Genomic DNA, 26253 nt, shown 5'->3' with positions numbered 1-26253 from the left:
GATGGTATGGATATAGGAAGAGAGACGTGGTATGATGGTATGGATATAGGAAGAGAGACGTGGTATGATGGTATGGATATAGGAAGAGAGACGTGGTATGATGGTATGGATATAGGAAGAGAGACGTGGTATGATGGTATGGATATAGGAAGAGAGACGCGGTATGATGGTATGGATATAGGAAGAGAGACGTGGTATGATGGTATGGATATAGGAAGAGAGACGTGTTATGATGGTATGGATATAGGAAGAGAGACGTGGTATGATGGTATGGATATAGGAAGAGAGACGTGGTATGATGGTATAGATATAGGAAGAGAGACGCGGTATGATGGTATGGATATAGGAAGAGAGACGTGGTATGATGGTATGGATATAGGAAGAGAGATGTGGTATGATGGTATGGATATAGGAAGAGAGACATGGTATGATGGTATAGATATAGGAAGAGAGACGCGGTATGATGGTATGGATATAGGAAGAGAGACGTGGTATGATGGTATGGATATAGGAAGAGAGACGTGGTATGATGGTATGGATATAGGAAGAGAGACGTGGTATGATGGTATGGATATAGGAAGAGAGACGTGTTATGATTGTATTGATATAGGAAGAGAGACGTGGTATGATGGTATGGATATAGGAAGAGAGACGTGTTATGATTGTATTGATATAGGAAGAGAGACGTGGTATGATGGTATTGATATAGGAACAGAGACGTGGTACGATGGTATGGATATAGGAAGAGAGACATGGTATGGATATAGGAAGAGAGACGTGGTATGATGGTATGGATATAGGAAGAGAGACATGGTATGATGGTATGGATATAGGAAGAGAGACGTGCCCAGTACTGCACATTGCTTCATACTGCGTAGTACATACTACTAAGAATGCATGCCCAGTACTGCACATTGCTTCATACTACGTAGTACATACTACTAAGAATATATGCTCAGTACTGCACATTGCTTCATACTACGTACTACATGCTACCAAGAATGTATGCCCAGTACTGCACATTGCTTCATACTACGTAGTACGTACTACTTAGAATACATGCCCAGTACTGCACATTGCTTCATACTACGTAGTACGTACTACTTAGAATACATGCCCAGTACTGCACATTGCTTCATACTACGTAGTACGTACTACTTAGAATACATGCTCAGTACTGCACATTGCTTCATACTACGTAGTACGTACCAGTTAGAATACATGCTCAGTACTGCACATTGCTTCATACTACGTAGTACGTACTACTAAGAATGTATGCCCAGTACTGCACATTGCTTCATACTACGTAGTACGTACTACTTAGAATACATGCTCAGTACTGCACATTGCTTCATACTACGTAGTACGTACTACTTAGAATACATGCTCAGTACTGCACATTGCTTCATACTACGTAGTACGTACTACTAAGAATGTATGCCCAGTACTGCACATTGCTTCATACTACGTAGTACATACTACTAAGAATGTATGCCCAGTACTGCACATTGCTTCATACTACGTAGTACATACTACTAAGAATACATGCCCAGTACTGCACATTGCTTCATACTACGTAGTACGCTAGTGAATCGGGCTCTTGGGTTGTTGTCATGGTGGAAATCAGTTCCTCTGTCGATGGGAAATAGGCTCACTTTCACTATGACTCGCTCAGTTTCTTTTCCCCCTCTGAAATGACTGTTTCCCCTGTCTGTTTCTATCCCTCTTCAGGTAGAAGAATCCCTCAATGACATGGACTTCCAGCTCTCTCTGGAGTTATACTTCACAGATGGAGACTTCTCGTACGTTTCATCATGGCCCAACACTGTGCTTCTCATGCTGTTACCAAACCTGTGTTCAAACTCCATTTGAAATCCTAGATACTGTACTTTTAGTGTTCTTTAGCCTGCCCAGAAAGCCAGATGGATGGGGGTTGCAGGTTTGCTACTAATACACCAGGCAAGCTCAATCAAGCCCAGATAAAGTTTTTTAAATTCTTCAAGTAGTATTTTAACCCAGATCTGGCTATTTTTAGATAAAGATTGTGTTTTTGAATCTCTGCTATGGTGTCCTTAATAAACCGTGTCTGCCGGCACTTTGCAGACACGTTTGACGGGGTCTGTTTATACCAAGGGAGTGTGCAGCAGTGCATTTCAAGTCTAATATTTTCCAATACTTTAGATGGAAACATTGCACACAGTTTTTTTTATATTCTTTATTTGTTTATATGAATACATTTTTCTATTGTATGATTTGAGTTTCTCCAGCAGATACGTTCTTTCCCACTAGGCCCGAGGAGCTCAGCTCCCTGCAGAACATCAGCAGTCGTTCGCTCCGCTTGCACTTTAGCCTGAACCGAGGCATCCACCAACACATCAATATCATGTTCGACTACTTCCACCTGTCTGTGGTCTCTATGGCCATCCACGCATCCCTGGTTGCCCTGCACCAACCCCTCATCAGGTAACACCCCCCCCCCACTGTATAGGGAATAGGGTGTGACTTGGGACTGACTTGGATATATCATCACTTTAATAAATAAGCATCGATCCTGTAAGTCTCTCTGGATAAGATCGTCTGCTAAATGACTAACATGTAAATCTACACTATATTTATCCAACCTCCAGTTCAGACTTTGTCTTCAGTGCAGTAGAACTGAAAGGTGTTGACCAGTAAGGCCTGATTCCTTAATGGCTGTTTGTCTGTTGTAGTTTCCCCCGGCTAGTGAAGAGTACATGGCTGAACCGCAACGCCCCCCAGCAGAGTAAAGACTCTGTCATCCCGGCCCTGGAGAATGTGGTGTTTGGAACCAGCTATGTCAAACAGCTGTCTGCTGATGTAAGTATAGATTAGGCCTCAGGGCTGTCTTCCTCTAAAATGTTTCTCGTCTGAGTTGTCTGTTCTAAAACATGTATTTTTCCATATATAGACACACCCTATAAAATCAGCTATATGTACTGAGCTTGTCTGATGCTTTAAGGGCACTGTGATTGAATAATTTAGACGCACAAATGACTCAAGACGGAGCCAGAGATCAACATAACCAAAAGAAAAATACATTTTCCTGACCCTCCTCCTCCCGCTCCTGCTATGACGTTTCCACTGGATCAGACCATGACATTTTCCCTTTTATCGAAGGGAGAAAGCTGGAAAGATTTTTCAAATACATTGAGGAACTATTGTCATTCTCAATGGATGTAAAAACATACTTTGTTGATTTGCTGTTTGAGGTAAAGAAATAAACACTTTGAGAAGCTCCGCAGCTCATTAGTGGTGGTGAGTTAAGACAATCACAGATACTATCAGACTTCCCCAAATGGACACATTTCTACATTTGCACACAGGCCAGGTAGCCTAGGTCTACTTCTATGGATAATCAGGTGCTCGTCCTTACACAATATTAACAGGAGCGCTCCAAACATAATACAATGAATAAATTGACCAAACTCTTAAATGGAATGAAATAAACCAAAACGAGTTCCTCACGAGTGTAGCATAGGTTGGGAGCTCTGCAAACAACGTGTTCACTCTGACATGGAGAATGGTAATTACAAACCAATTAGTCCTCGACCTCCAGATAAATCAGTCATCTCTCACTAATGGCTTCTAGTAGCTCTTCTTCTTCCCTGACTGTAGGCCAAATAATAACATGTTGAATCCATTCACAGAAATGACCGGAACAAAACAAACATAGATAGATGAGAATGAAAGGTAAATGTACTACTGGTGTTATGTGTCATGGTGAATTGATAGAAGTTAACAATCAAAGGGCAAACCATTCACACAGTTAATATGAAACAAGACGCGTTCTGAAGAGAGACGAGACATTTTAAATGATACCTAAAGCATTATCTTCACACATACTGTACTGTAGGCCTCAGGAATACTCTCATAAACGGTGTCGGGTCCAAAGCACTAGACAGTTATGGAAAACCAATGCAATTTCGCTTATTTTCTCCATTCTATCAAATTGCTTGAGGTACCAAAGCAAACACCCTCTCGGCTGATGCCTGTCTTAGTGATGGACTGTGCCATCCCCGCTGCCGTCCCCGCTGCCGTCCCCGCTGCCGTCCCCGCTGCCCCCGCAACGGATTAGTCCACTGAGACTGTCTTAGTGATGGACTGTGCCATCCCCGCTGCCTCCGCAACGGACTAGTCCACTGAGACTGTCTTAGTGATGGACTGTGCCATCCCCGCTGCCCCCGCAACGGATTAGTCCACTGAGACTGTCTTAATGATGGACTGTGCCATCCCCGCTGCCTCCAACGGATTAGTCCACTGAGACTGTCTTAATGATGGACTGTGCCATCCCCGCTGCCTCCAACGGATTAGTCCACTGAGACTGTCTTAATGATGGACTGTGCCATCCCCGCTGCCTCCAACGGATTAGTCCACTGAGACTGTCTTAGTGATGGACTGTGCCATCCCCGCTGCCTCCGCAACGGACTAGTCCACTGAGACTGTCTTAGTGATGGACTGTGCCATCCCCGCTGCCTCCAACGGATTAGTCCACTGAGACTGTCTTAATGATGGACTGTGCCATCCCCGCTGCCCCCGCAACGGATTAGTCCACTGAGACTGTCTTAATGATGGACTGTGCCATCCCCGCTGCCCCCGCAACGGATTAGTCCACTGAGACTGTCTTAATGATGGACTGTGCCATCCCCGCTGCCCCCGCAACGGATTAGTCCACTGAGACTGTCTTAATGATGGACTGTGCCATCCCCGCTGCCCCCGCAACGGATTAGTCCACTGAGACTGTCTTAATGATGGACTGTGCCATCCCCGCTGCCTCCAACGGATTAGTCCACTGAGACTGTCTTAGTGATGGACTGTGCCATCCCCGCTGCCTCCGCAACGGACTAGTCCACTGAGACTGTCTTAGTGATGGACTGTGCCATCCCCGCTGCCCCCGCAACGGATTAGTCCACTGAGACTGTCTTAATGATGGACTGTGCCATCCCCGCTGCCTCCGCAACGGACTAGTCCACTGAGACTGTCTTAGTGATGGACTGTGCCGTCCCCGCTGCCTCCGCAACGGATTAGTCCACTGAGACTGTCTTAATGATGGACTGTGCCATCCCCGCTGCCTCCGCAACGGACTAGTCCACTGAGACTGTCTTAGTGATGGACTGTGCCATCCCCGCTGCCTCCGCAACGGATTAGTCCACTGAGACTGTCTTAGTGATGGACTGTGCCATCCCCGCTGCCTCCACAACGGATTAGTCCACTGAGACTGTCTTAGTGATGGACTGTGCCATCCCCGCTGCCTCCGCAACGGATTAGTCCACTGAGACTGTCTTAGTGATGGACTGTGCCATCCCCGCTGCCTCCAACGGATTAGTCCACTGAGACTGTCTTAGTGATGGACTGTGCCATCCCCGCTGCCTCCAACGGATTAGTCCACTGAGACTGTCTTAATGATGGACTGTGCCATCCCCGCTGCCTCCAACGGATTAGTCCACTGAGACTGTCTTAGTGATGGACTGTGCCATCCCCGCTGCCCCCGCAACGGACTAGTCCACTGAGACTGTCTTAGTGATGGACTGTGCCATCCCCGCTGCCTCCAACGGATTAGTCCACTGAGACTGTCTTAGTGATGGACTGTGCCATCCCCGCTGCCCCCGCAACGGACTAGTCCACTGAGACTGTCTTAGTGATGGACTGTGCCATCCCCGCTGCCTCCGCAACGGACTAGTCCACTGAGACTGTCTTAATGATGGACTGTGCCATCCCCGCTGCCTCCAACGGATTAGTCCACTGAGACTGTCTTAGTGATGGACTGTGCCATCCCCGCTGCCTCCGCAACGGACTAGTCCACTGAGACTGTCTTAATGATGGACTGTGCCATCCCCGCTGCCTCCAACGGATTAGTCCACTGAGACTGTCTTAATGATGGACTGTGCCATCCCCGCTGCCTCCAACGGATTAGTCCACTGAGACTGTCTTAGTGATGGACTGTGCCATCCCCGCTGCCTCCGCAACGGATTAGTCCACTGAGACTGTCTTAGTGATGGACTGTGCCATCCCCGCTGCCTCCGCAACGGATTAGTCCACTGAGACTGTCTTAGTGATGGACTGTGCCATCCCCGCTGCCTCCGCAACGGATTAGTCCACTGAGACTGTCTTAGTGATGGACTGTGCCATCCCCGCTGCCTCCAACGGATTAGTCCACTGAGACTGTCTTAGTGATGGACTGTGCCATCCCCGCTGCCTCCAACGGATTAGTCCACTGAGACTGTCTTAATGATGGACTGTGCCATCCCCGCTGCCTCCAACGGATTAGTCCACTGAGACTGTCTTAGTGATGGACTGTGCCATCCCCGCTGCCTCCGCAACGGACTAGTCCACTGAGACTGTCTTAGTGATGGACTGTGCCATCCCCGCTGCCTCCGCAACGGACTAGTCCACTGAGACGGGCAGGAATCAGACAGCTGTCTCGTGTGCCATGAAAATATATCTAGATCTAAAGAAATCGACCAACTTCATATCAACCAAATAACCGACCCGTCTAGTACACCTTCATCCAGAAATCCTGTTGGAGGATTCACAGATTTCATACTTATTCCCCTCCTAATTCCGGGAATCTTCCAACCGTGATGTCCGAAAGTTATCTGTATTTTGTGACCCTTATTCTGCTAGTAATGACTTCTATTAGAATGAGTGTTCTGCTGACAGGGACAAGCTGCTAGTAATGACTTCTATTAGAAGAAGTGTGTGTGGCTGGCTGGTGTGTTTACGGACATATTCAATCAATCCTTATCCCAGTCTGCTGTTCCCACATGCTTCAAGAGGGCCACCATTGTTCCTGTTCCCAAGAAAGCTAAGGTAACTGAGCTAAACGACTACCGCCCCGTAGCACTCACTTCCGTCATCATGAAGTGCTTTGAGAGACTAGTCAAGGACCATATCACCTCCACCCTACCGGACACCCTAGACCCACTCCAATTTGCTTACCGACCCAATAGGTCCACAGACGACGCAATCGCAACCACACTGCACACTGCCCTAACCCATCTGGACAAGAGGAATACCCATGTGAGAATGCTGTTCATCGATTACAGCTCAGCATTTAACACCATAGTACCCTCCAAACTCGTCATCAAGCTCGAGACCCTGGGTCTCGACCCCGCCCTGTGCAACTGGGTCCTGGACTTCCTGACGGGCCGCACCCAGGTGGTGAGGGTAGGTAACAACATCTCCACCCCGCTGATCCTCAACACTGGGGCCCCACAAGGGTGCGTTCTGAGCCCTCTCCTGTACTCCCTGTTCACCCACGACTGCGTGGCCATGCACGCCTCCAACTCAATCATCAAGTTTGCGGATGACACTACAGTGGTAGGCTTGATCACCAACAACGACGAGACGGCCTACAGGGAGGAGGTGAGGGCCCTCGGAGTGTGGTGTCAGGAAAATAACCTCATACTCAACGTCAACAAAACAAAGGAGATGATTGTGGACTTCAGGAAACAGCAGAGGGAGCACCCCCCTATCCACATCGACGGGTCAGTAGTGGAGAAGGTGGAAAGTTTTAAGTTCCTCGGTGTACACATCACGGACAAACTGAACTGGTCCACCCACACAGACAGCGTTGTGAAGAAGGCGCAGCAGCGCCTCTTCAACCTCAGGAGGCTGAAGAAATTCGGCTTGTCACCAAAAGCACTCACAAACTTCTACAGATGCACAATCGAGAGCATCCTGTCGGGCTGTATCACCGCCTGGTACGGCAACTGCTCCGCCCACAACCGTAAGGCTCTCCAGAGGGTAGTGAGGTCTGCAGAACGCATCACCAGGGGCAAACTACCTGCCCTCCAGGACACCTACACCACCCGATGTCACAGGAAGGCCATAAAGATCATCAAGGACAACAACCACCCAAGCCACTGCCTGTTCACCCCGCTATCATCCAGAAGGCGAGGTCAGTACAGGTGCATCAAAGCAGGGACCGAGAGACTGAAAAACAGCTTCTATCTCAAGGCCATCAGACTGTTAAACAGCCACCACTAACATTTAGCGGCCGCTGCCAACATACTGACTCAACTCCAGCCACTTTAAAAATGGGAATTGATGGAAATTATGTAAAAATGTACCACTAGCCACTTTAAGCAATGCCACTTAATACAATGTTTACATACCCTACATTACCCATCTCATATGTATATATACTGTACTCTATATCATCTACTGCATCTTGCCATCTTTATGCAATACATGTACCACTAGCCACTTTAAACTATGCCACTTTATGTTTACATACCCTACAGTACTCATCTCATATGTATATACCGTACTCTATACCATCTACTGCATCTGCCATGCCGTTCTGTACCACCACTCATCCATATATCTTTATGTACATATTCTTTATCCCTTACACTTGTGTGTGTGTGTAAGGTAGTAGTGTGGAATTGTTAGGTTAGATTACTGTTGGTTATTACTGCATTGTCGGAACTAGAAGCACAAGCATTTCGCTACACTCGCATTAACATCTGCTAACCATGTGTATGTGACTAATAAAATTTGATTTGATTTGATTTGATTTGATTTGTTCTGCTGCCAGGGACAAGCTGTACTTTATGAAGACTGTAAGGTACAGGGCAGAAGGAAAATAAGTTGTGGTAGGAGAGGTTATTGACAGATGAGATGGGGAAGAAGAAGCTCTCCCCCCCACACACACACAGATTGGGTCAAGCTGTACTTTATGAAGACTGTAAGGTACAGGGCAGAAGGAAAATAAGTTGTGGTAGGAGAGGTTATTGACAGATGAGATGGGGAAGAAGAAGCTCTCCCCCCCACACACACAGATTGGGTCAAGCTGTACTTTATGAAGACTGTAAGGTACAGGGCAGAAGGAAAATAAGTTGTGGTAGGAGAGGTTATTGACAGATGAGATGGGGAAGAAGAAGCTCTCCCCCCCACACACACACAGATTGGGTTGATGCCTGAATTGAACATGCTCACTGAAGTGGAATGCAGGAGACAATGCTCAGTCCCCTCGTCACTCTAACATGCATGTAGCCAGACCTAATGGGACAGCTCAGAACTCAGACAGACAGACAGGCAGACAGACAGGCAGACAGACAGACAGACAGACAGACAGACAGACAGACAGACAGACAGACAGACAGACAGACAGACAGACAGACAGACAGTGAAATCCATCGACCTCTTCTCCTAGTTTCATAACAGCCATCCTCCTTAGTAATGGCTATCCAGTCAGTGGTACCATACAGGTTATTTCACATCATATTAATTGCAGGCAGTAAATGGAAGGGATAAGGTTATATGATTCATATTAATTGCAGGCAGTAAATGGAAGGGATAAGGTTATATGATTCATATTAATTGCAGGCAGTAAATGGAAGGGATAAGGTTATATGATTCATATTAATTGCAGGCAGTAAATGGAAGGGATAAGGTTATATGATTCATATTAATTGCAGGCAGTAAATGGAAGGGATAAGGTTATATGATTCATATTAATTGCAGGCAGTAAATGGAAGGGATAAGGTTATATGATTCATATTAATTGCAGGCAGTAAATGGAAGGGATAAGGTTATATATTCATATCATGTTCAAGCTGCATATTTTACATGTTACATTTTGCCAAATGACAGGCCTGATGAGATGCTGGTCTTTGAGTGATGTATTTGAGGATTTCTCCAGATATTGCCTAGTGTGCTTCTGCTGCTTGGAGAAAATGGATGGATTTAACAAGCCAGCTAATTCTTCCCATAACAGACGGAAAATGTGATCAGATACGAAAGATCTTGGCCCATTAGAAAGATCTTGGCCCATTAGAAAGATCTTGGCCCATTAGAAAGATCTTGGCCCATTAGAAAGATCTTGGCCCAGGCAAAGCAGCATAATAATATCAATAGGATAACAGGGGAACAATGGATTTGAAGTTAAGAAAGCAGCCATTGCTTAGTAAACCAAAATGGAGTGCATTCTCTTCACTGTGACCTTGTCTTAACTGTGTGTGTGTCACAGCATCTGTGACATGTTATAGCCTGTTATGACCTGTTATTAACACCCTGTGTGTCTCCCTCCCTTCAGGGCAGAACATTCCTGGTGTCAGACCAATGTCTCCAGCATGCTTTCAGTCTTCACCACAGTCTCTGTGCCAGCCTACTGCTGGCCTACCAGGGCCTGTTTGGTTACTTCACCTCCGTCAGCAAGGACCTGCCCTCCTCACACCGCATGGAGCTAGGTAGGCCTACACTGCACCATGGTAACACCGGCTCTCTGACACTAGAAACAGTCAGTCACACACCCATCACATTGCCAGGTGGCTGCATGGAGAAAAACAGTGTCAACTGAAATGGAAAGAAACTGCAGGATGTTGATGCTCCACAGATGTAATGGATCTGTGGCGCTGACAGACTGGGTCATTCCCCCGTAGTCCAGGTATTACCTCCGTTGTAGTGTTGACATGACAACGCTGGACCTGCTGCTTGATTTGACTGCAGGGTTTGAGTTGATGCGTTAGATTTAGAGAGCCCTGATACCCAGTGAGAGAAGGACAGGACATTCAGCTATGTATTACACCCCAACATGATACAGAAACATCTAGCCTGCTGTGAGACTTTACTGCAGGGTTTGAGTTGATGCGTTAGATTTAAAGAGCCCTGATACCCAGTGAGAGAAGGACAGGACATTCAGCTATGTATTACACCCCAACATGATACAGAAACATCTAGCCTGCTGTGAGACTTTACTGCAGGGTTTGAGTTGATGCGTTAGATTTAGAGAGCCCTGATACCCAGTGAGAGATGGACAGGACATTCAGCTATGTATTACACCCCAACATGATACAGAAACATCTAGCCTGCGGCGAGACTTTACTGCAGGGTTTGAGTTGATGCGTTAGATTTAGAGAGCCCTGATACCCAGTGAGAGATGGACAGGACATTCAGCTATGTATTACACCCCAACATGATGCAGAAACATCTAGCCTGCTGTGAGACTTTACTGTTACAACGCTCTTGTTTAATGTTGTGCTCTTCTCTTGCTTTTTAGAATGTCTGTATCTAGAATGAGTAGGATGTATTTTACATTTTGTCTTCATGAACTGGCTGTGTTGTTTATCATAGTATTTGCATGTCATCATTTGCTCCCTGCCTCCTGTCAGCCGTTCTAGAAGGAAGTTGATGGTAGTAGTTGACTTGCTCACCTTTGGAGTGCTGACTTCCTGTAGTAGTGTCCTGGTGGTGGGCCACATATCATATTCACCACCAACTGATGTGGTACTACTGAGCTCTTCTGACCCTTCACTTTGTGGCCTAGTGAACACCTTTACCCTGCACTGTACGAAGGCATTGGTATATAGACAGTAGGCTCTGTCTTTGATGTGCCGCCTCTTATGTCCTGACGTTTAAAGGGACGGTACGACATTGTTGTAGTTGGTTTTAGATGTTCAGATGTTCTTAAAGGGATATAATGCAAGATTTGGGCCTTTAAGCCGTGATCTACTTACCCGGAGTCGGATGAACTCTCTGATACCATTTGATGTCTCTGCAGTCAGTATATAATGGAAGTTATAGATGGTTAACAGAGGCATAAAAATGGTATCCACAAGTTGATCTGACTCTTGGGAAGTAGATTAAGGGCATCATTGCCAGAATGTCGTACTGTCCCTTTAAAACACCTAAACAAGTCAAACCAGCTACGTGTATAACTTAACAACTCCACACACAACGTCAACTCTCCTCCCTACAACTAGCTGTGGTCTGGTGCTTCACAGACTGTTAGTCACAACATCAACTCTCCTCCCTACAACTAGCTGTGTTCTGGTGCTTCACAGACTGTTAGTCACAACGTCAACTCTCCTCCCTACAACTAGCTGTGGTCTGGTGCTTCACAGACTGTTAGTCACAACGTCAACTCTCCTCCCTACAACTAGCTGTGGTCTGGTGCTTCACAGACTGTTAGTCACAACATCAACTCTCCTCCCTACAACTAGCTGTGTTCTGGTGCTTCACAGACTGTTAGTCACAACGTCAACTCTCCTCCCTACAACTAGCTGTGGTCTGGTGCTTCACAGACTGTTAGTCACAACGTCAACTCTCCTCCCTACAACTAGCTGTGGTCTGGTGCTTCACAGACTGTTAGTCACAACGTCAACTCTCCTCCCTACAACTAGCTGTGGTCTGGTGCTTCACAGACTGTTAGTCACAACGTCAACTCTCCTCCCTACAACTAGCTGTGGTCTGGTGCTTCACAGACTGTTAGTCACAACGTCAACTCTCCTCCCTACAACTAGCTGTGGTCTGGTGCTTCACAGACTGTTAGTCACAACGTCAACTCTCCTCCCTACAACTAGCTGTGGTCTGGTGCTTCACAGACTGTTAGTCACAACATCAACTCTCCTCCCTACAACTAGCTGTGTTCTGGTGCTTCACAGACTGTTAGTCACAACATCAACTCTCCTCCCTACAACTAGCTGTGGTCTGGTGCTTCACAGACTGTTAGTCACAACATCAACTCTCCTCCCTACAACTAGCTGTGGTCTGGTGCTTCACAGACTGTTAGTCACAGTCACAACGTCAACTCTCCTCCCTACAACTAGCTGTGGTCTGGTGCTTCACAGACTGTTAGTCACAACATCAACTCTCCTCCCTACAACTAGCTGTGTTCTGGTGCTTCACAGACTGTTAGTCACAACATCAACTCTCCTCCCTACAACTAGCTGTGGTCTGGTGCTTCACAGACTGTTAGTCACAACGTCAACTCTCCTCCCTACAACTAGCTGTGGTCTGGTGCTTCACAGACTGTTAGTCACAGTCACAACATCAACTCTCCTCCCTACAACTAGCTGTGGTCTGGTGCTTCACAGACTGTTAGTCACAGTCACAACATCAACTCTCCTCCCTACAACTAGCTGTGGTCTGGTGCTTCACAGACTGTTAGTTACAGTCACAACATCAACTCTCCTCCCTACAACTAGCTGTGTTCTGGTTCTTCACAGACTGTTAGTTACAGTCACAACATCAACTCTCCTCCCTACAACTAGCTGTGGTCTGGTGCTTCACAGACTGTTAGTTACAGTCACAACATCAACTCTCCTCCCTACAACTAGCTGTGGTCTGGTGCTTCACAGACTGTTAGTTACAGTCACAACATCAACTCTCCTCCCTACAACTAGCTGTGGTCTGGTGCTTCACAGACTGTTAGTCACAACATCAACTCTCCTCCCTACAACTAGCTGTGGTCTGGTGCTTCACAGACTGTTAGTCACAGTCACAACATCAACTCTCCTCCTTACAACTAGCTGTGGTCTGGTGCTTCACAGACTGTTAGTTACAGTCACAACATCAACTCTCCTCCCTACAACTAGCTGTGGTCTGGTGCTTCACAGACTGTTAGTCACAACATCAACTCTCCTCCTTACAACTAGCTGTGGTCTGGTGCTTCACAGACTGTTAGTCACAACGTCAACTCTCCTCCCTACAACTAGCTGTGGTCTGGTGCTTCACAGACTGTTAGTCACAACGTCAACTCTCCTCCCTACAACTAGCTGTGGTCTGGTGCTTCACAGACTGTTAGTCACAACATCAACTCTCCTCCCTACAACTAGCTGTGGTCTGGTGCTTCACAGACTGTTAGTCACAACATCAACTCTCCTCCCTACAACTAGCTGTGGTCTGGTGCTTCACAGACTGTTAGTCACAACATCAACTCTCCTCCCTACAACTAGCTGTGGTCTGGTGCTTCACAGACTGTTAGTCACAACATCAACTCTCCTCCTTACAACTAGCTGTGGTCTGGTGCTTCACAGACTGTTAGTCACAACATCAACTCTCCTCCCTACAACTAGCTGTGGTCTGGTGCTTCACAGACTGTTAGTCACAACGTCAACTCTCCTCCCTACAACTAGCTGTGGTCTGGTGCTTCACAGACTGTTAGTCACAACATCAACTCTCCTCCCTACAACTAGCTGTGGTCTGGTGCTTCACAGACTGTTAGTCACAACATCAACTCTCCTCCCTACAACTAGCTGTGGTCTGGTGCTTCACAGACTGTTAGTCACAACATCAACTCTCCTCCCTACAACTAGCTGTGGTCTGGTGCTTCACAGACTGTTAGTTACAGTCACAACATCAACTCTCCTCCCTACAACTAGCTGTGGTCTGGTGCTTCACAGACTGTTAGTTACAGTCACAACAAATGTTTCATCCTGAACATGATCAAGTAGTTATGAATCCATTCTAACCTTAGAGGGCATAGTAACAACAACAGCAAGGTTAAACATGCCCTTATATATGTGCCAATCACTCCTACTAGCCAAGCCCAGCATGCAAGTCCTTTATGAGAGAGTACTCAGAAGACCCTTCCCTCCAGACCAAAGGCACGTCTTCATAGGTATGTCCCCCTACCTGAACCCTACCCTCCGCCCCTTCCCTCTACCCTCAACTCATCCTGCTTCTTCATTTCTTTTCCTGTTTGGTTTCTTTGCTTTCTCCTCTTTTGGTTCTTTTCCCCCACACACCTGGTAATCTTTCTGTGTGCTTCAATCCTTCAGTCTTTCAGTCACTATAAGTCCTAGAGGTCAGTGCCTGTCATAGTCCTCTGTCTGTCGTTTATTCACACACTTCCTTCTCTCCACAGGTGGGCCTTCTTCTTCTAGTCCTTTTCTGTCACAGTCATATCTCCGGGGGCCAGGTCTCTCTCTGGCTCTCTCTTCTTCTTGTCCTTTTCTGTCACAGTCATATCTCCGGGGGCCAGGTCTCTCTCTGGCTCTCTCTTCTTCTAGTCCTTTTCTGTCACAGTCATATCTCCGGGGGCCAGGTCTCTCTCTCTCTCTGGCTCTCTTCTTCTAGTCCTTTTCTGTCACAGTCATATCTCTGGGGGCCAGGTCTCTCTCTCTCTCTGGCTCTCTTCTTCTTCTAGTCCTTTTCTGTCACAGTCATATCTCCGGGGGCCAGGTCTCTCTCTCTCTCTGGCTCTCTTCTTCTTCTAGTCCTTTTCTGTCACAGTCATATCTCTGGGGGCCAGTCTCTCTCTCTCTCTCTCTCTCTTCTCTAGTCCTTTTCTGTCACAGTCATATCTCCGGGGGCCAGGTCTCTCTCTCTCTCTCTGGCTCTCTTCTTCTTCTAGTCCTTTTCTGTCACAGTCATATCTCCGGGGGCCAGGTCTCTCTCTCTCTCTCTGGCTCTCTTCTTCTTCTAGTCCTTTTCTGTCACAGTCATATCGCCGGGGGCCAGGTCTCTCTCTCTCTCTCTGGCTCTCTTCTTCTAGTCCTTTTCTGTCACAGTCATATCTCTGGGGGCCAGGTCTCTCTCTGGCTCTCTTCTCCTTCTAGTCCTTTTCTGTCACAGTCATATCTCTGGGGGCCAGGTCTCTCTCTCTCTCTGGCTCTCTTCTTCTAGTCCTTTTCTGTCACAGTCATATCTCTGGGGGCCAGGTCTCTCTCTCTCTCTGGCTCTCTTCTTCTAGTCCTTTTCTGTCACAGTCATATCTCTGGGGGCCAGGTCTCTCTCTCTCTCTGGCTCTCTTCTTCTAGTCCTTTTCTGTCACAGTCATATCTCCGGGGGCCAGGTTTCTCTCTCTCTGGCTCTCTTCTTCTTCTAGTGCTTTTCTGTCACAGTCATATCTCTGGGGGCCAGGTCTCTCTCTCTCTCTGGCTCTCTTCTTCTTCTAGTCCTTTTCTGTCACAGTCATATCTCCGGGGGCCAGGTCTCTCTCTCTCTCTCTCTGGCTCTCTTTTTCTTCTAGTCCTTTTCTGTCACAGTCATATCTCCGGGGGCCAGGTCTCTCTCTCTCTCTGGCTCTCTTCTTCTTCTTGTCCTTTTCTGTCACAGTCATATCTCCGGGGGCCAGGTCTCTCTCTCTCTCTGGCTCTCTTCTTCTTCTAGTCCTTTTCTGTCACAGTCATATCTCCGGGGGCCAGGTCTCTCTCTCTCTCTGGCTCTCTTCTTCTAGTCCTTTTCTGTCACAGTCATATCTCCGGGGGCCAGGTCTCTCTCTCTCTCTGGCTCTCTTCTTCTTCTAGTCCTTTTCTGTCACAGTCATATCTCCGGGGGCCAGGTCTCTCTCTCTCTCTGGCTCTCTTCTTGTCCTCTCTTCATCCATCTGATTGGCTCTTATGTCTAATGATACCGTTGATTTACCAGCCTGTCTGTCAGACTCGACAGATCTGTATATGATTGTGGAATTGACAACAAAACAAGGACCTGTTTTAATGCTCTTTGTTCTTTTCTCCAGAGGAACTAGACGTTGAGAACCGTCTCACTGAGCTCTGTGATCAAGTCAAGGTACGATATTAGTTTCTGCCATCAGCTCACTGTCTGAGCCCTTTTCATAGTCAAGTCGATAGGTCGACTTAGTGGACTAATCACTTCCAGGACTGTGGCAGGTCTCCCTGACCCAGATTAAAGTCCTGGACTTAAACTCCTGGACAAAGTTCTTCATTGAGTATGATTGGATTTTAAATCAAATCGAGATGTGCTTCCCTCAAGGAAACATGGAAGTATTGGAACAGGGCCTGTGTTTATGTTTTAGCTTGTCTTTGTGGCGCCCCCTGGTGTCTATACTGGGCTAATCCATGTCCCCCTCTCTCCAACAGCAGAGGGCGGAGAGCCCGGACGAGCTGGCAGAGCTGGTCAATATGAACCTGGCCCAGCTGTGTTCCCTCCTCATGGCCCTGTGGGGTCAGTTCCTGGAGGTGGTCTCACTGCAGGAGAATGTTGCTGCCCTGCTGGCTGTGGAGCATCACACACTCAGAGTGAGTCGATTAGTAGCACCTAGCACCTCACTAACCCTGCTGACCATGGTGCACCTCACTGACCATGGAGCACCTCACTAACCCTGCTGACCATGGTGCACCTCACTAACCCTGCTGACCATGGAGCACCTCACTAACCCTGCTGACCATGGAGCATCTCACTAACCCTGCTGACCATGGAGCACCTCACTAACCCTGCTGACCATGGAGCACCTCACTAACCCTGCTGACCATGCAGCATCTCACTAACCCTGCTGACCATGCAGCATCTCACTAACCCTGCTGACCATGCAGCATCTCACTAACCCTGCTGACCATGGAGCACCTCACTAACCCTGCTGACCATGGTGCACCTCACTAACCCTGCTGACCATGGTGCTCTCACTAACCCTGCTGACCATGGTGCTCTCACTAACCCTGCTGACCATGGAGCACCTCACTAACCCTGCTGACCATGGTGCTCTCACTAACCCTGCTGACCATGGTGCACCTCACTAACCCTGCTGACCATGGAGCACCTCACTAACCCTGCTGACCATGGAGCACCTCACTAACCCTGCTGACCATGGTGCACCTCACTAACCCTTCTGACCATGGTGCACCTCACTGACCCTGCTGACCATGGAGCACCTCACTGACCCTGCTGACCATGTAGCACCTCACTAACCCTTCTGACCATGGTGCTCTCACTAACCCTGCTGACCATGGAGCACCTCACTGACCCTGCTGACCATGGTGCACCTCACTAACCCTGCTGACCATGGTGCACCTCACTGACCCTGCTGACCATGGTGCACCTCACTGACCCTGCTGACCATGGTGCACCTCACTAACCCTGCTGACCATGGTGCACCTCACTAACCCTGCTGACCATGGAGCATCTCACTAACCCTGCTGACCATGGAGCATCTCACTAACCCTGCTGACCATGGAGCATCTCACTAACCCTGCTGACCATGGAGCACCTCACTAACCCTGCTGACCATGGAGCACCTCACTAACCCTGCTGACCATGGTGCACCTCACTAACCCTGCTGACCATGGAGCACCTCACTAACCCTGCTGAACATGGTGCACCTCACTAACCCTGCTGACCATGGAGCACCTCACTAACCCTGCTGACCATGGAGCACCTCACTAACCCTGCTGACCATGGTGCACCTCACTAACCCTGCTGACCATGGAGCACCTCACTAACCCTGCTGACCATGGAGCACCTCACTAACCCTGCTGACCATGGTGCACCTCACTAACCCTGCTGAACATGGTGCACCTCACTAACCCTGCTGAACATGGTGCATCTCACTAACCCTGCTGACCATGGAGCACCTCACTAACCCTGCTGACCATGGTGCACCTCACTAACCCTGCTGACCATGGAGCACCTCACTAACCCTGCTGACCATGGTGCACCTCACTAACCCTTCTGACCATGGTGCACCTCACTGACCCTGCTGACCATGGAGCACCTCACTGACCCTGCTGACCATGTAGCACCTCACTAACCCTTCTGACCATGGTGCTCTCACTAACCCTGCTGACCATGGTGCACCTCACTGACCCTGCTGACCATGGTGCACCTCACTGACCCTGCTGACCATGGTGCACCTCACTAACCCTGCTGACCATGGTGCACCTCACTAACCCTGCTGACCATGGAGCACCTCATTAACCCTGCTGACCAAGGTGCACCTCACTGACCCTGCTGACCATGGTGCACCTCACTGACCCTGCTGACCATGGTGCACCTCACTAACCCTGCTGACCATGGTACTCTCACTAACCCTGCTGACCATGGTGCTCTCACTAACCCTGCTGACCATGGTGCACCTCACTAACCCTGCTGACCATGGTGCACCTCACTAACCCTGCTGACCATGGTGCTCTCACTAACCCTGCTGACCATGGAGCACCTCACTAACCCTGCTGACCATGGTGCACCTCACTAACCCTGCTGACCATGGTGCACCTCACTAACCCTGCTGACCATGGTGCACCTCACTGACCCTGCTGACCATGGAGCACCTCACTGACCATGGAGCACCTCACTAACCCTGCTGACCATGGTGCACCTCACTGACCCTGCTGACCATGGAGCACCTCACTAACCCTGCTGACCATGGTGCACCTCACTAACCCTGCTGACCATGGTGCACCTCACTAACCCTGCTGACCATGGTGCTCTCACTAACCCTGCTGACCATGGAGCACCTCACTAACCCTGCTGACCATGGTGCACCTCACTAACCCTGCTGACCATGGTGCACCTCACTAACCCTGCTGACCATGGTGCACCTCACTGACCCTGCTGACCATGGAGCACCTCACTGACCATGGAGCACCTCACTAACCCTGCTGACCATGGTGCACCTCACTGACCCTGCTGACCATGGAGCACCTCACTAACCCTGCTGACCATGGTGCACCTCACTAACCCTGCTGACCATGGTGCACCTCACTAACCCTGCTGACCATGGTGCTCTCACTAACCCTGCTGACCATGGAGCACCTCACTAACCCTGCTGATCATGGAGCACCTCACTAACCCTGCTGATCATGGAGCACCTCACTAACCATGCTGACCATGGTGCACCTCACTGACCCTGCTGACCATGGTGCACCTCACTAACCCTGCTGACCATGGTGCACCTCACTAACCCTGCTGACCATGGTGCAACTCACTGACCCTGCTGACCATGGAGCACCTCACTAACCCTGCTGACCATGGTGCACCTCACTAACCCTGCTGACCATGGTGCACCTCACTGACCCTGCTGACCATGGAGCACCTCATGGACCCTGCTGACCATGGAGCACCTCATTAACCCTGCTGACCATGGAGCACCTCACTAACCCTGCTGACCATGGAGCACCTCACTAACCCTGCTGACCATGGAGCACCTCACTAACCCTGCTGACCATGGTGCTCTCACTAACCCTGCTGACCATGGAGCACCTCACTAACCCTGCTGACCATGGTGCTCTCATTAACCCTGCTGACCATGGAGCACCTCACTAACCCTGCTGACCATGGTGCACCTCACTAACCCTGCTGACCATGGTGCACCTCACTAACCCTGCTGACCATGCAGCATCTCACCCTGTTCATGTGTTCTCATTCTGGTCTCTTGCTCTACTTATTTCAGGTGCGGAGATTTGCAGAGGCCTTCTTTTGTCTGGAACACCCGAGACAAACGGCACTGGCCTATCAGGAACTACAGTAAGACAAACTACTAACATGTCTTCCGTGTGTGTGTCCTGTCTGTCTCTATGTTTGTGTGTTTTTATGATGAATTAACCACCAATCCACAACAACAGAAAATTAAGATTTGTACTGTTTTATTTTTCCCTCCTTACGTCTTCTCTCTCTCCCCTCCTCACGTCTTCTCTCTCTCTCCCCTCCTCACGTCTTCTCTCTCTCTCCCCTCCTCACGTCTTCTCTCTCTCTCCCCCTCCTCACGTCTTCTCTCTCTCTCCCCTCCTCACGTCTTCTCTCTCTCTCCCCTCCTCACGTCTTCTCTCTCTCTCCCCTCCTCACGTCTTCTCTCTCTCTCCCCTCCTCACGTCTTCTCTCTCTCTCCCCTCCTCACGTCTTCTCTCTCTCTCCCCTCCTCACGTCTTCTCTCTCTCTCCCCTCCTCACGTCTTCTCTCTCTCTCCCCTCCTCACGTCTTCTCTCTCTCTCCCCTCCTCACGTCTTCTCTCTCTCTCTCCCCTCCTCACGTCTTCTCTCTCTCTCCCCTCCTCACGTCTTCTCTCTCTCTCCCCTCCTCACGTCTTCTCTCTCTCTCCCCTCCTCACGTCTTCTCTCTCTCTCCCCTCCTCACGTCTTCTCTCTCTCTCCCCTCCTCACGTCTTCTCTCTCTCTCCCCTCCTCACGTCTTCTCTCTCTCTCCCCTCCTCACGTCTTCTCTCTCTCTCCCCTCCTCACGTCTTCTCTCTCTCTCCCCTCCTCACGTCTTCTCTCTCTCTCCCCTCCTCACGTCTTCTCTCTCTCTCCCCTCCTCACGTCTTCTCTCTCTCTCCCCTCCTCACGTCTTCTCTCTCTCTCCCCTCCTCACGTCTTCTCTCTCTCTCCCCTCCTCACGTCTTCTCTCTCTCTCCCCTCCTCACGTCTTCTCTCTCTCTCCCCTCCTCACGTCTTCTCTCTCTCTCCCCTCCTCACGTCTTCTCTCTCTCTCTCTCTCCCCTCCTCACGTCTTCTCTCTCTCTCTCCTCCTCACGTCTTCTCTCTCTCTCTCCTCTCTTCTCTCTCCCCTCCTCACGTCTTCTCTCTCTCTCTCCCCTCCTCACGTCAGTGCTCACAGCCACCAGCAGATGACCACAGCCATCAAGAGTTCCTCCTACTTCCTGTCTCTACCACCACTTCCTGTTGCATGTGCCGACCTTGACGGGGACGTCAGCTCCCTGCCAATCATCTTCGAGGACAGATACCTGGACTCTATCACGGAAGGTCAGCGACGCAATAGAAATAGAATGAAATAGATTCTGTTTCTATATTTCTATGAGTAACATGGCAGACCGTTAGAGAGACAGCTATTTAAAGCAGGGATGTGATCACTTCAATTTAGAAAGTCAGGAAAGTAAATATTGTTTTCGGTCTAGGTTATGATGTATGTATAGAGGGTTATGTCATAAAAGCAGGAATTTGTGATTAATCAGGGAAAATCACATTCACACTTGCACTTTATAATATGATTCCTACAATCACAGTAACTTATTCATCTAAGTGCCTTGAACATTTGAAGTGAGACTGGAAAGTGGCAACATGGAAGTGTTTCTTTGTCTTTCTCTATGAATATATTTAGTCTGTTGTGTATCATCTCTATATATTCTGTCTGTTGATTCAGTTTACTATGGCATCACCATTTCACCTAATGTAATGGGTGTATGTAAATCTACTTGGTCATTGAGATTTTCTCCATACTCTGGTTTCCCTGCTTCAGATCGGGACGGGCCGTGGCTGGGCATACATAATCCCCGGAGTGGCTCCACGTCCTCCGGTAACTCTAAGGCCAGCTCTTCCTCTTCCACTGCAGCTGCCGCAGCATCCTTCCCCAGCCCCATCCTGGAGCCTCGGCCCCCAACCATGATGGACACAACCTGGCCCGATGACTGCCCAGACCTGCCCAAGTCCAAAGGTGTGTTGTTGTTATTCATAGGAATAGTTACTATCATAGTTACTATCATAGTTACTACGCCAGACGTTCAGGTGATAGTTGCTACGCTAGACGTTCAGGTGATAGTTGCTACGCTAGACGTTCAGGTGATAGTTACTACGCTAGACGTTCAGGTGATAGTTACTACGCTAGACGTTCAGGTGATAGTTACTACGCCAGACGTTCAGGTGATAGTTACTACGCTAGACGTTCAGGTGATAGTTACTACGCTAGACGTGCAGGTGATAGTTACTACGCCAGACGTGCAGGTGATAGTTACTACGCCAGACGTTCAGGTGATAGTTACTACGCTAGACGTTCAGGTGATAGTTACTACGCTAGACGTTCAGGTGATAGTTACTACGCTAGACGTTCAGGTGATAGTTACTACGCTAGACGTTCAGGTGATAGTTGCTACGCTAGACGTTCAGGTGATAGTTGCTACGCTAGACGTTCAGGTGATAGTTGCTACGCTAGACGTTCAGGTGATAGTTGCTACGCTAGACGTTCAGGTGATAGTTGCTACGCTAGACGTTCAGGTGATAGTTACTACGCTAGACGTTCAGGTGATAGTTACTACGCTAGACGTTCAGGTGATAGTTACTACGCTAGACGTTCAGGTGATAGTTACTACGCCAGACGTTCAGGTGATAGTTACTACGCCAGACGTTCAGGTGATAGTTGCTACGCTAGACGTTCAGGTGATAGTTGCTACGCTAGACGTTCAGGTGATAGTTGCTACGCTAGACGTTCAGGTGATAGTTACTACGCTAGACGTTCAGGTGATAGTTACTACGCTAGACGTTCAGGTGACAGTTACTACGCCAGACGTTCAGGTGACAGTTACTACGCCAGACGTTCAGGTGATAGTTACTACGCTAGACGTTCAGGTGATAGTTACTACGCTAGACGTTCAGGTGATAGTTACTACGCTAGACGTTCAGGTGATAGTTACTACGCCAGACGTTCAGGTGATAGTTACTACGCCAGACGTTCAGGTGATAGTTACTACGCTAGACGTTCAGGTGATAGTTGCTACGCTAGACGTTCAGGTGATAGTTGCTACGCTAGACGTTCAGGTGATAGTTGCTACGCTAGACGTTCAGGTGATAGTTACTACGCCAGACGTTCAGGTGATAGTTACTACGCTAGACGTTCAGGTGATAGTTACTACGCTAGACGTTCAGGTGATAGTTACTACGCTAGACGTTCAGGTGATAGTTACTACGCTAGACGTTCAGGTGATAGTTGCTACGCTAGACGTTCAGGTGATAGTTACTACGCTAGACGTTCAGGTGACAGTTACTACGCTAGACGTTCAGGTGATAGTTATTGTGTGTTCTGCCCCCAGTGAGTACTGTCTCAGTCTATATGTCTTGGTAAATATGGCACTGACAAATCCTTGACAATGCTTCCTTGAATAGAGTGGGAACCATGATGTTTTATCAGTTCATCTGAAGCACGTTGGGTTTGTGATTAAACTCCTTTAAAAGTAAAACACATACTTTTTCTTTGTATTAAAGGCAAGTCGGTGAAACTGAAGAAGAACGCCAAGACGGAGAGGGAGAACGCCAAGAAGCTCATCAGACAGGGATCCAAGGACTCTGTGGTTCTGGTGGCCTATAAGAACCTGGGGAAGGCCGCTAACTCGGCTAACCCTTCACAGCTAACACATGGAGAAACTGACCAGGACAGAGAGGCCCAGGGACAGGGAGAGGCTGGCCTGAAGCAGCAGAGGGAGGAGAGGGAGCAGGGGGAGAGGGATGCCTTGCTGGGGGTGACTGGGGGAGACTCCAACACTGACCTAAGGACTAGGATCTCCAAATATTTTCCTGAGCCTGGTGCTACCACCACCACCACCGCCGCCGCTGGACAGGCAAATGCTGTTCTTAATTTTGACTCTCTCCTTGAGGATGACGTCCTAGTAGCTAGTGGCGTGGCTAGCCAGAAAGGTTACTTCACAGCCTTAGTGAGCTTGGACACACAGAACAAGCCGGCCCAGGCTGGTCCTGGAGCTGTAGCCGGATTAGCCACCACAGATAATAACCAAGTAATTCACAAATATGCTGCCGTTGACCACTGCAGCCAGCAGCTGCCCGATCACTACACGCCTGGTTCTACCGCCACTGGACTCAGGCACATTGAGGTCCAACCCAGTGACAAGGACCCGTACCAAGGAGACACAGTGACAGTTCTCCTGCCCTGTCGCACGGATGGGGATGGGACCTCCAAAAGAGATATCCCAGAAATCACCCAGACAGACCTGTGTATGTCCGACTCTAAACACCTTGCTCTGAGAGACTGGAGGTCTGAGGTGTCTGACAGGCCTGGGGGTAGAGAGGTAATGACAGAGGTTGGTCAGAGGCCAGGCCTGGTGCTTCTACAGCAGGTGAAGGGTGATTGTATCAGGCTGCCACCAGACGGAGGTGCTGCAGTCCCCAGTGCCTCCTCCCGCCTCTCCGACTCTGGTATCGAGAGCGAGCCCAGCTCCTTCGCTATCCAGCTGGCTACCCAGGGTGGGGCCGGAGGGCTGGCTGGGGCCCCTGAGACTGAGTTGGGCCCCCAGCAGGCCGAACGGCCCCTACTCAGCCCTGCTCCCCGGCCCGTCCAGCCCACCTCTGTCCATAAGGGCAGCATGGGGGCTGGAGAGGGCCTCAACCCGGAGAGTACAGTCAGCGCGGTCAGCGGCGTCCAGTCTTCCCTCACCTCCATCAACTCGCTGCCCTCGGATGACGAGGGGGAGGGGGGTACGTCTGTGTCCAGGGGCTCCAGCAGTGTAGGAGGAGGGGAGGCCGAGGGGCCACCAGGCCCAGGGGGAATGAGGAAGTCCAGTGTTCTGGTACAGGAGCAACAGAGCCTGGTGTTCTATGGAGAACCACCACTATCTGTCCCAACACGCTGCTCTGTACCCAGCCAAACGCACCCCGATGCTGGGATGGGCCTCAACACCACTGCTAGTGGGGGTTCTGCTTCTCAATATCTGCCTCCTAGGACTTTTTCCTCAACCTCTGAGTCAACACTTAACACTGATCCCAGGTTGTTAACAGGTTTCTCTGAGGGGGCCATAGGGGGTCCAGGTGCCCCCCGTAGTGAGCCCCAGACAGCCTCCTACCCCTCCTCTAACTCCACCACCAGCAGCAGTGACCTGGTCAAAAAGGGACTGGTAGAAAACTACTTTGGCTCGCGCTCCAGCACAGACGTCTCAGAGATCAGCCCTGTAGAGACGTCAGCTATCACCCTGGGGATACTGTCTGGAGCGGGGCCGGGGCCGCCTGTAGAGGAAGACGAGGAAGAGGACAACGAGATGATAGAGAACGGCTTCTACGAGGAAGGAGACGGCTTGGCGTTCGTGAACGGTGTCGTTGACGAGGAGGAGGAGGATGAAGGGGATGGAGGGGCAGTAGGGAGGAGTCTGTTGTTTGAACAGTTGGGACTGGACCATGTTCAGGAGCCCAGGGGTCTTCCTCCAGGCTATGGTGCCCCTGTCCGCTCCCCCCTGGCCCCCAGCTCAGTGGGCTCTTCCCAGGGGAGACCTCTAGTCCCTACCCCCTCCACCTCCCTCACCTCCAACAGCCTGCGCTGGTATGACAGCGCCCCCACACCACAGATGAAAGCGTGAGTCCACAGTCTAGTCATCTCATGTCCTACAGTCCACAGTCTAGTCATCTCATGTCCTACAGTCCACAGTCTAGTCACCTCATGTCCTACAGTCCACAGTCTAGTCATCTCATGTCCTACAGTCCACAGTCTAGTCACCTCATGTCCTACAGTCTAGTCACCTCATGTCCTACAGTCCACAGTCTAGTCATCTCATGTCCTACAGTCCACAGTCTAGTCATCTCATGTCCTACAGTCCACAGTCTAGTCACCTCATGTCCTACAGTCCACAGTCTAGTCACCTCATGTCCTACAGTCTACAGTCTAGTCACCTCATGTCCTACAGTCCACAGTCTAGTCACCTCATGTCCTGCAGTCCACAGTCTAGTCACCTCATGTCCTACAGTCCACAGTCTAGTCATCTCATGTCCTACAGTCCACAGTCTAGTCACCTCATGTCCTGCAGTCCACAGTCTAGTCACCTCATGTCCTACAGTCCACAGTCTAGTCACCTCATGTCCTACAGTCCACAGTCTAGTCATCTCATGTCCTACAGTCCACAGTCTAGTCACCTCATGTCCTACAGTCCACAGTCTAGTCATCTCATGTCCTGCAGTCCACAGTCTAGTCATCTCATGTCCTACAGTCCACAGTCTAGTCACCTCATGTCCTACAGTCTAGTCACCTCATGTCCTACAGTCCACAGTCTAGTCACCTCATGTCCTACAGTCCACAGTCTAGTCACCTCATGTCCTACAGTCCACAGTTTAG

At 49.4% G+C, this 26253-nt stretch overlaps 1 protein-coding gene across 5 annotated transcripts in view; it reads left to right on the top strand.

The window, feature by feature from the left end:
- Positions 1–26253, top strand: part of fam135a (family with sequence similarity 135 member A) — a 62095-nt gene that overhangs the window by 24443 nt on the left and 11399 nt on the right. For 2 of the 5 annotated variants that reach the window (XM_071394449.1, XM_071394450.1), the window contains 11 exons: positions 1732–1802; positions 2290–2463; positions 2712–2838; positions 10061–10214; positions 14288–14365; positions 16208–16257; positions 16569–16727; positions 19874–19947; positions 21025–21179; positions 21673–21867; positions 23409–25500. In XM_071394449.1, the coding sequence (XP_071250550.1) occupies positions 1732–1802; positions 2290–2463; positions 2712–2838; positions 10061–10214; positions 14288–14365; positions 16208–16257; positions 16569–16727; positions 19874–19947; positions 21025–21179; positions 21673–21867; positions 23409–25500 (3329 nt within the window). The remainder of the gene's footprint in view (positions 1–1731; positions 1803–2289; positions 2464–2711; positions 2839–10060; positions 10215–14287; positions 14366–16207; positions 16258–16568; positions 16728–19873; positions 19948–21024; positions 21180–21672; positions 21868–23408; positions 25501–26253) is intronic. The other 3 variants (XM_071394451.1, XM_071394454.1, XM_071394453.1) reach the window with 3 other exon arrangements.

Source organism: Salvelinus alpinus, chromosome 3, assembly GCF_045679555.1.
Source record: "Salvelinus alpinus chromosome 3, SLU_Salpinus.1, whole genome shotgun sequence".
Lineage (NCBI taxonomy): Eukaryota > Metazoa > Chordata > Actinopteri > Salmoniformes > Salmonidae > Salvelinus > Salvelinus alpinus.
The sequence above is the reverse complement of the archived record's forward strand: the minus strand, read 5'-3'. Positions and strand labels throughout refer to the sequence as shown.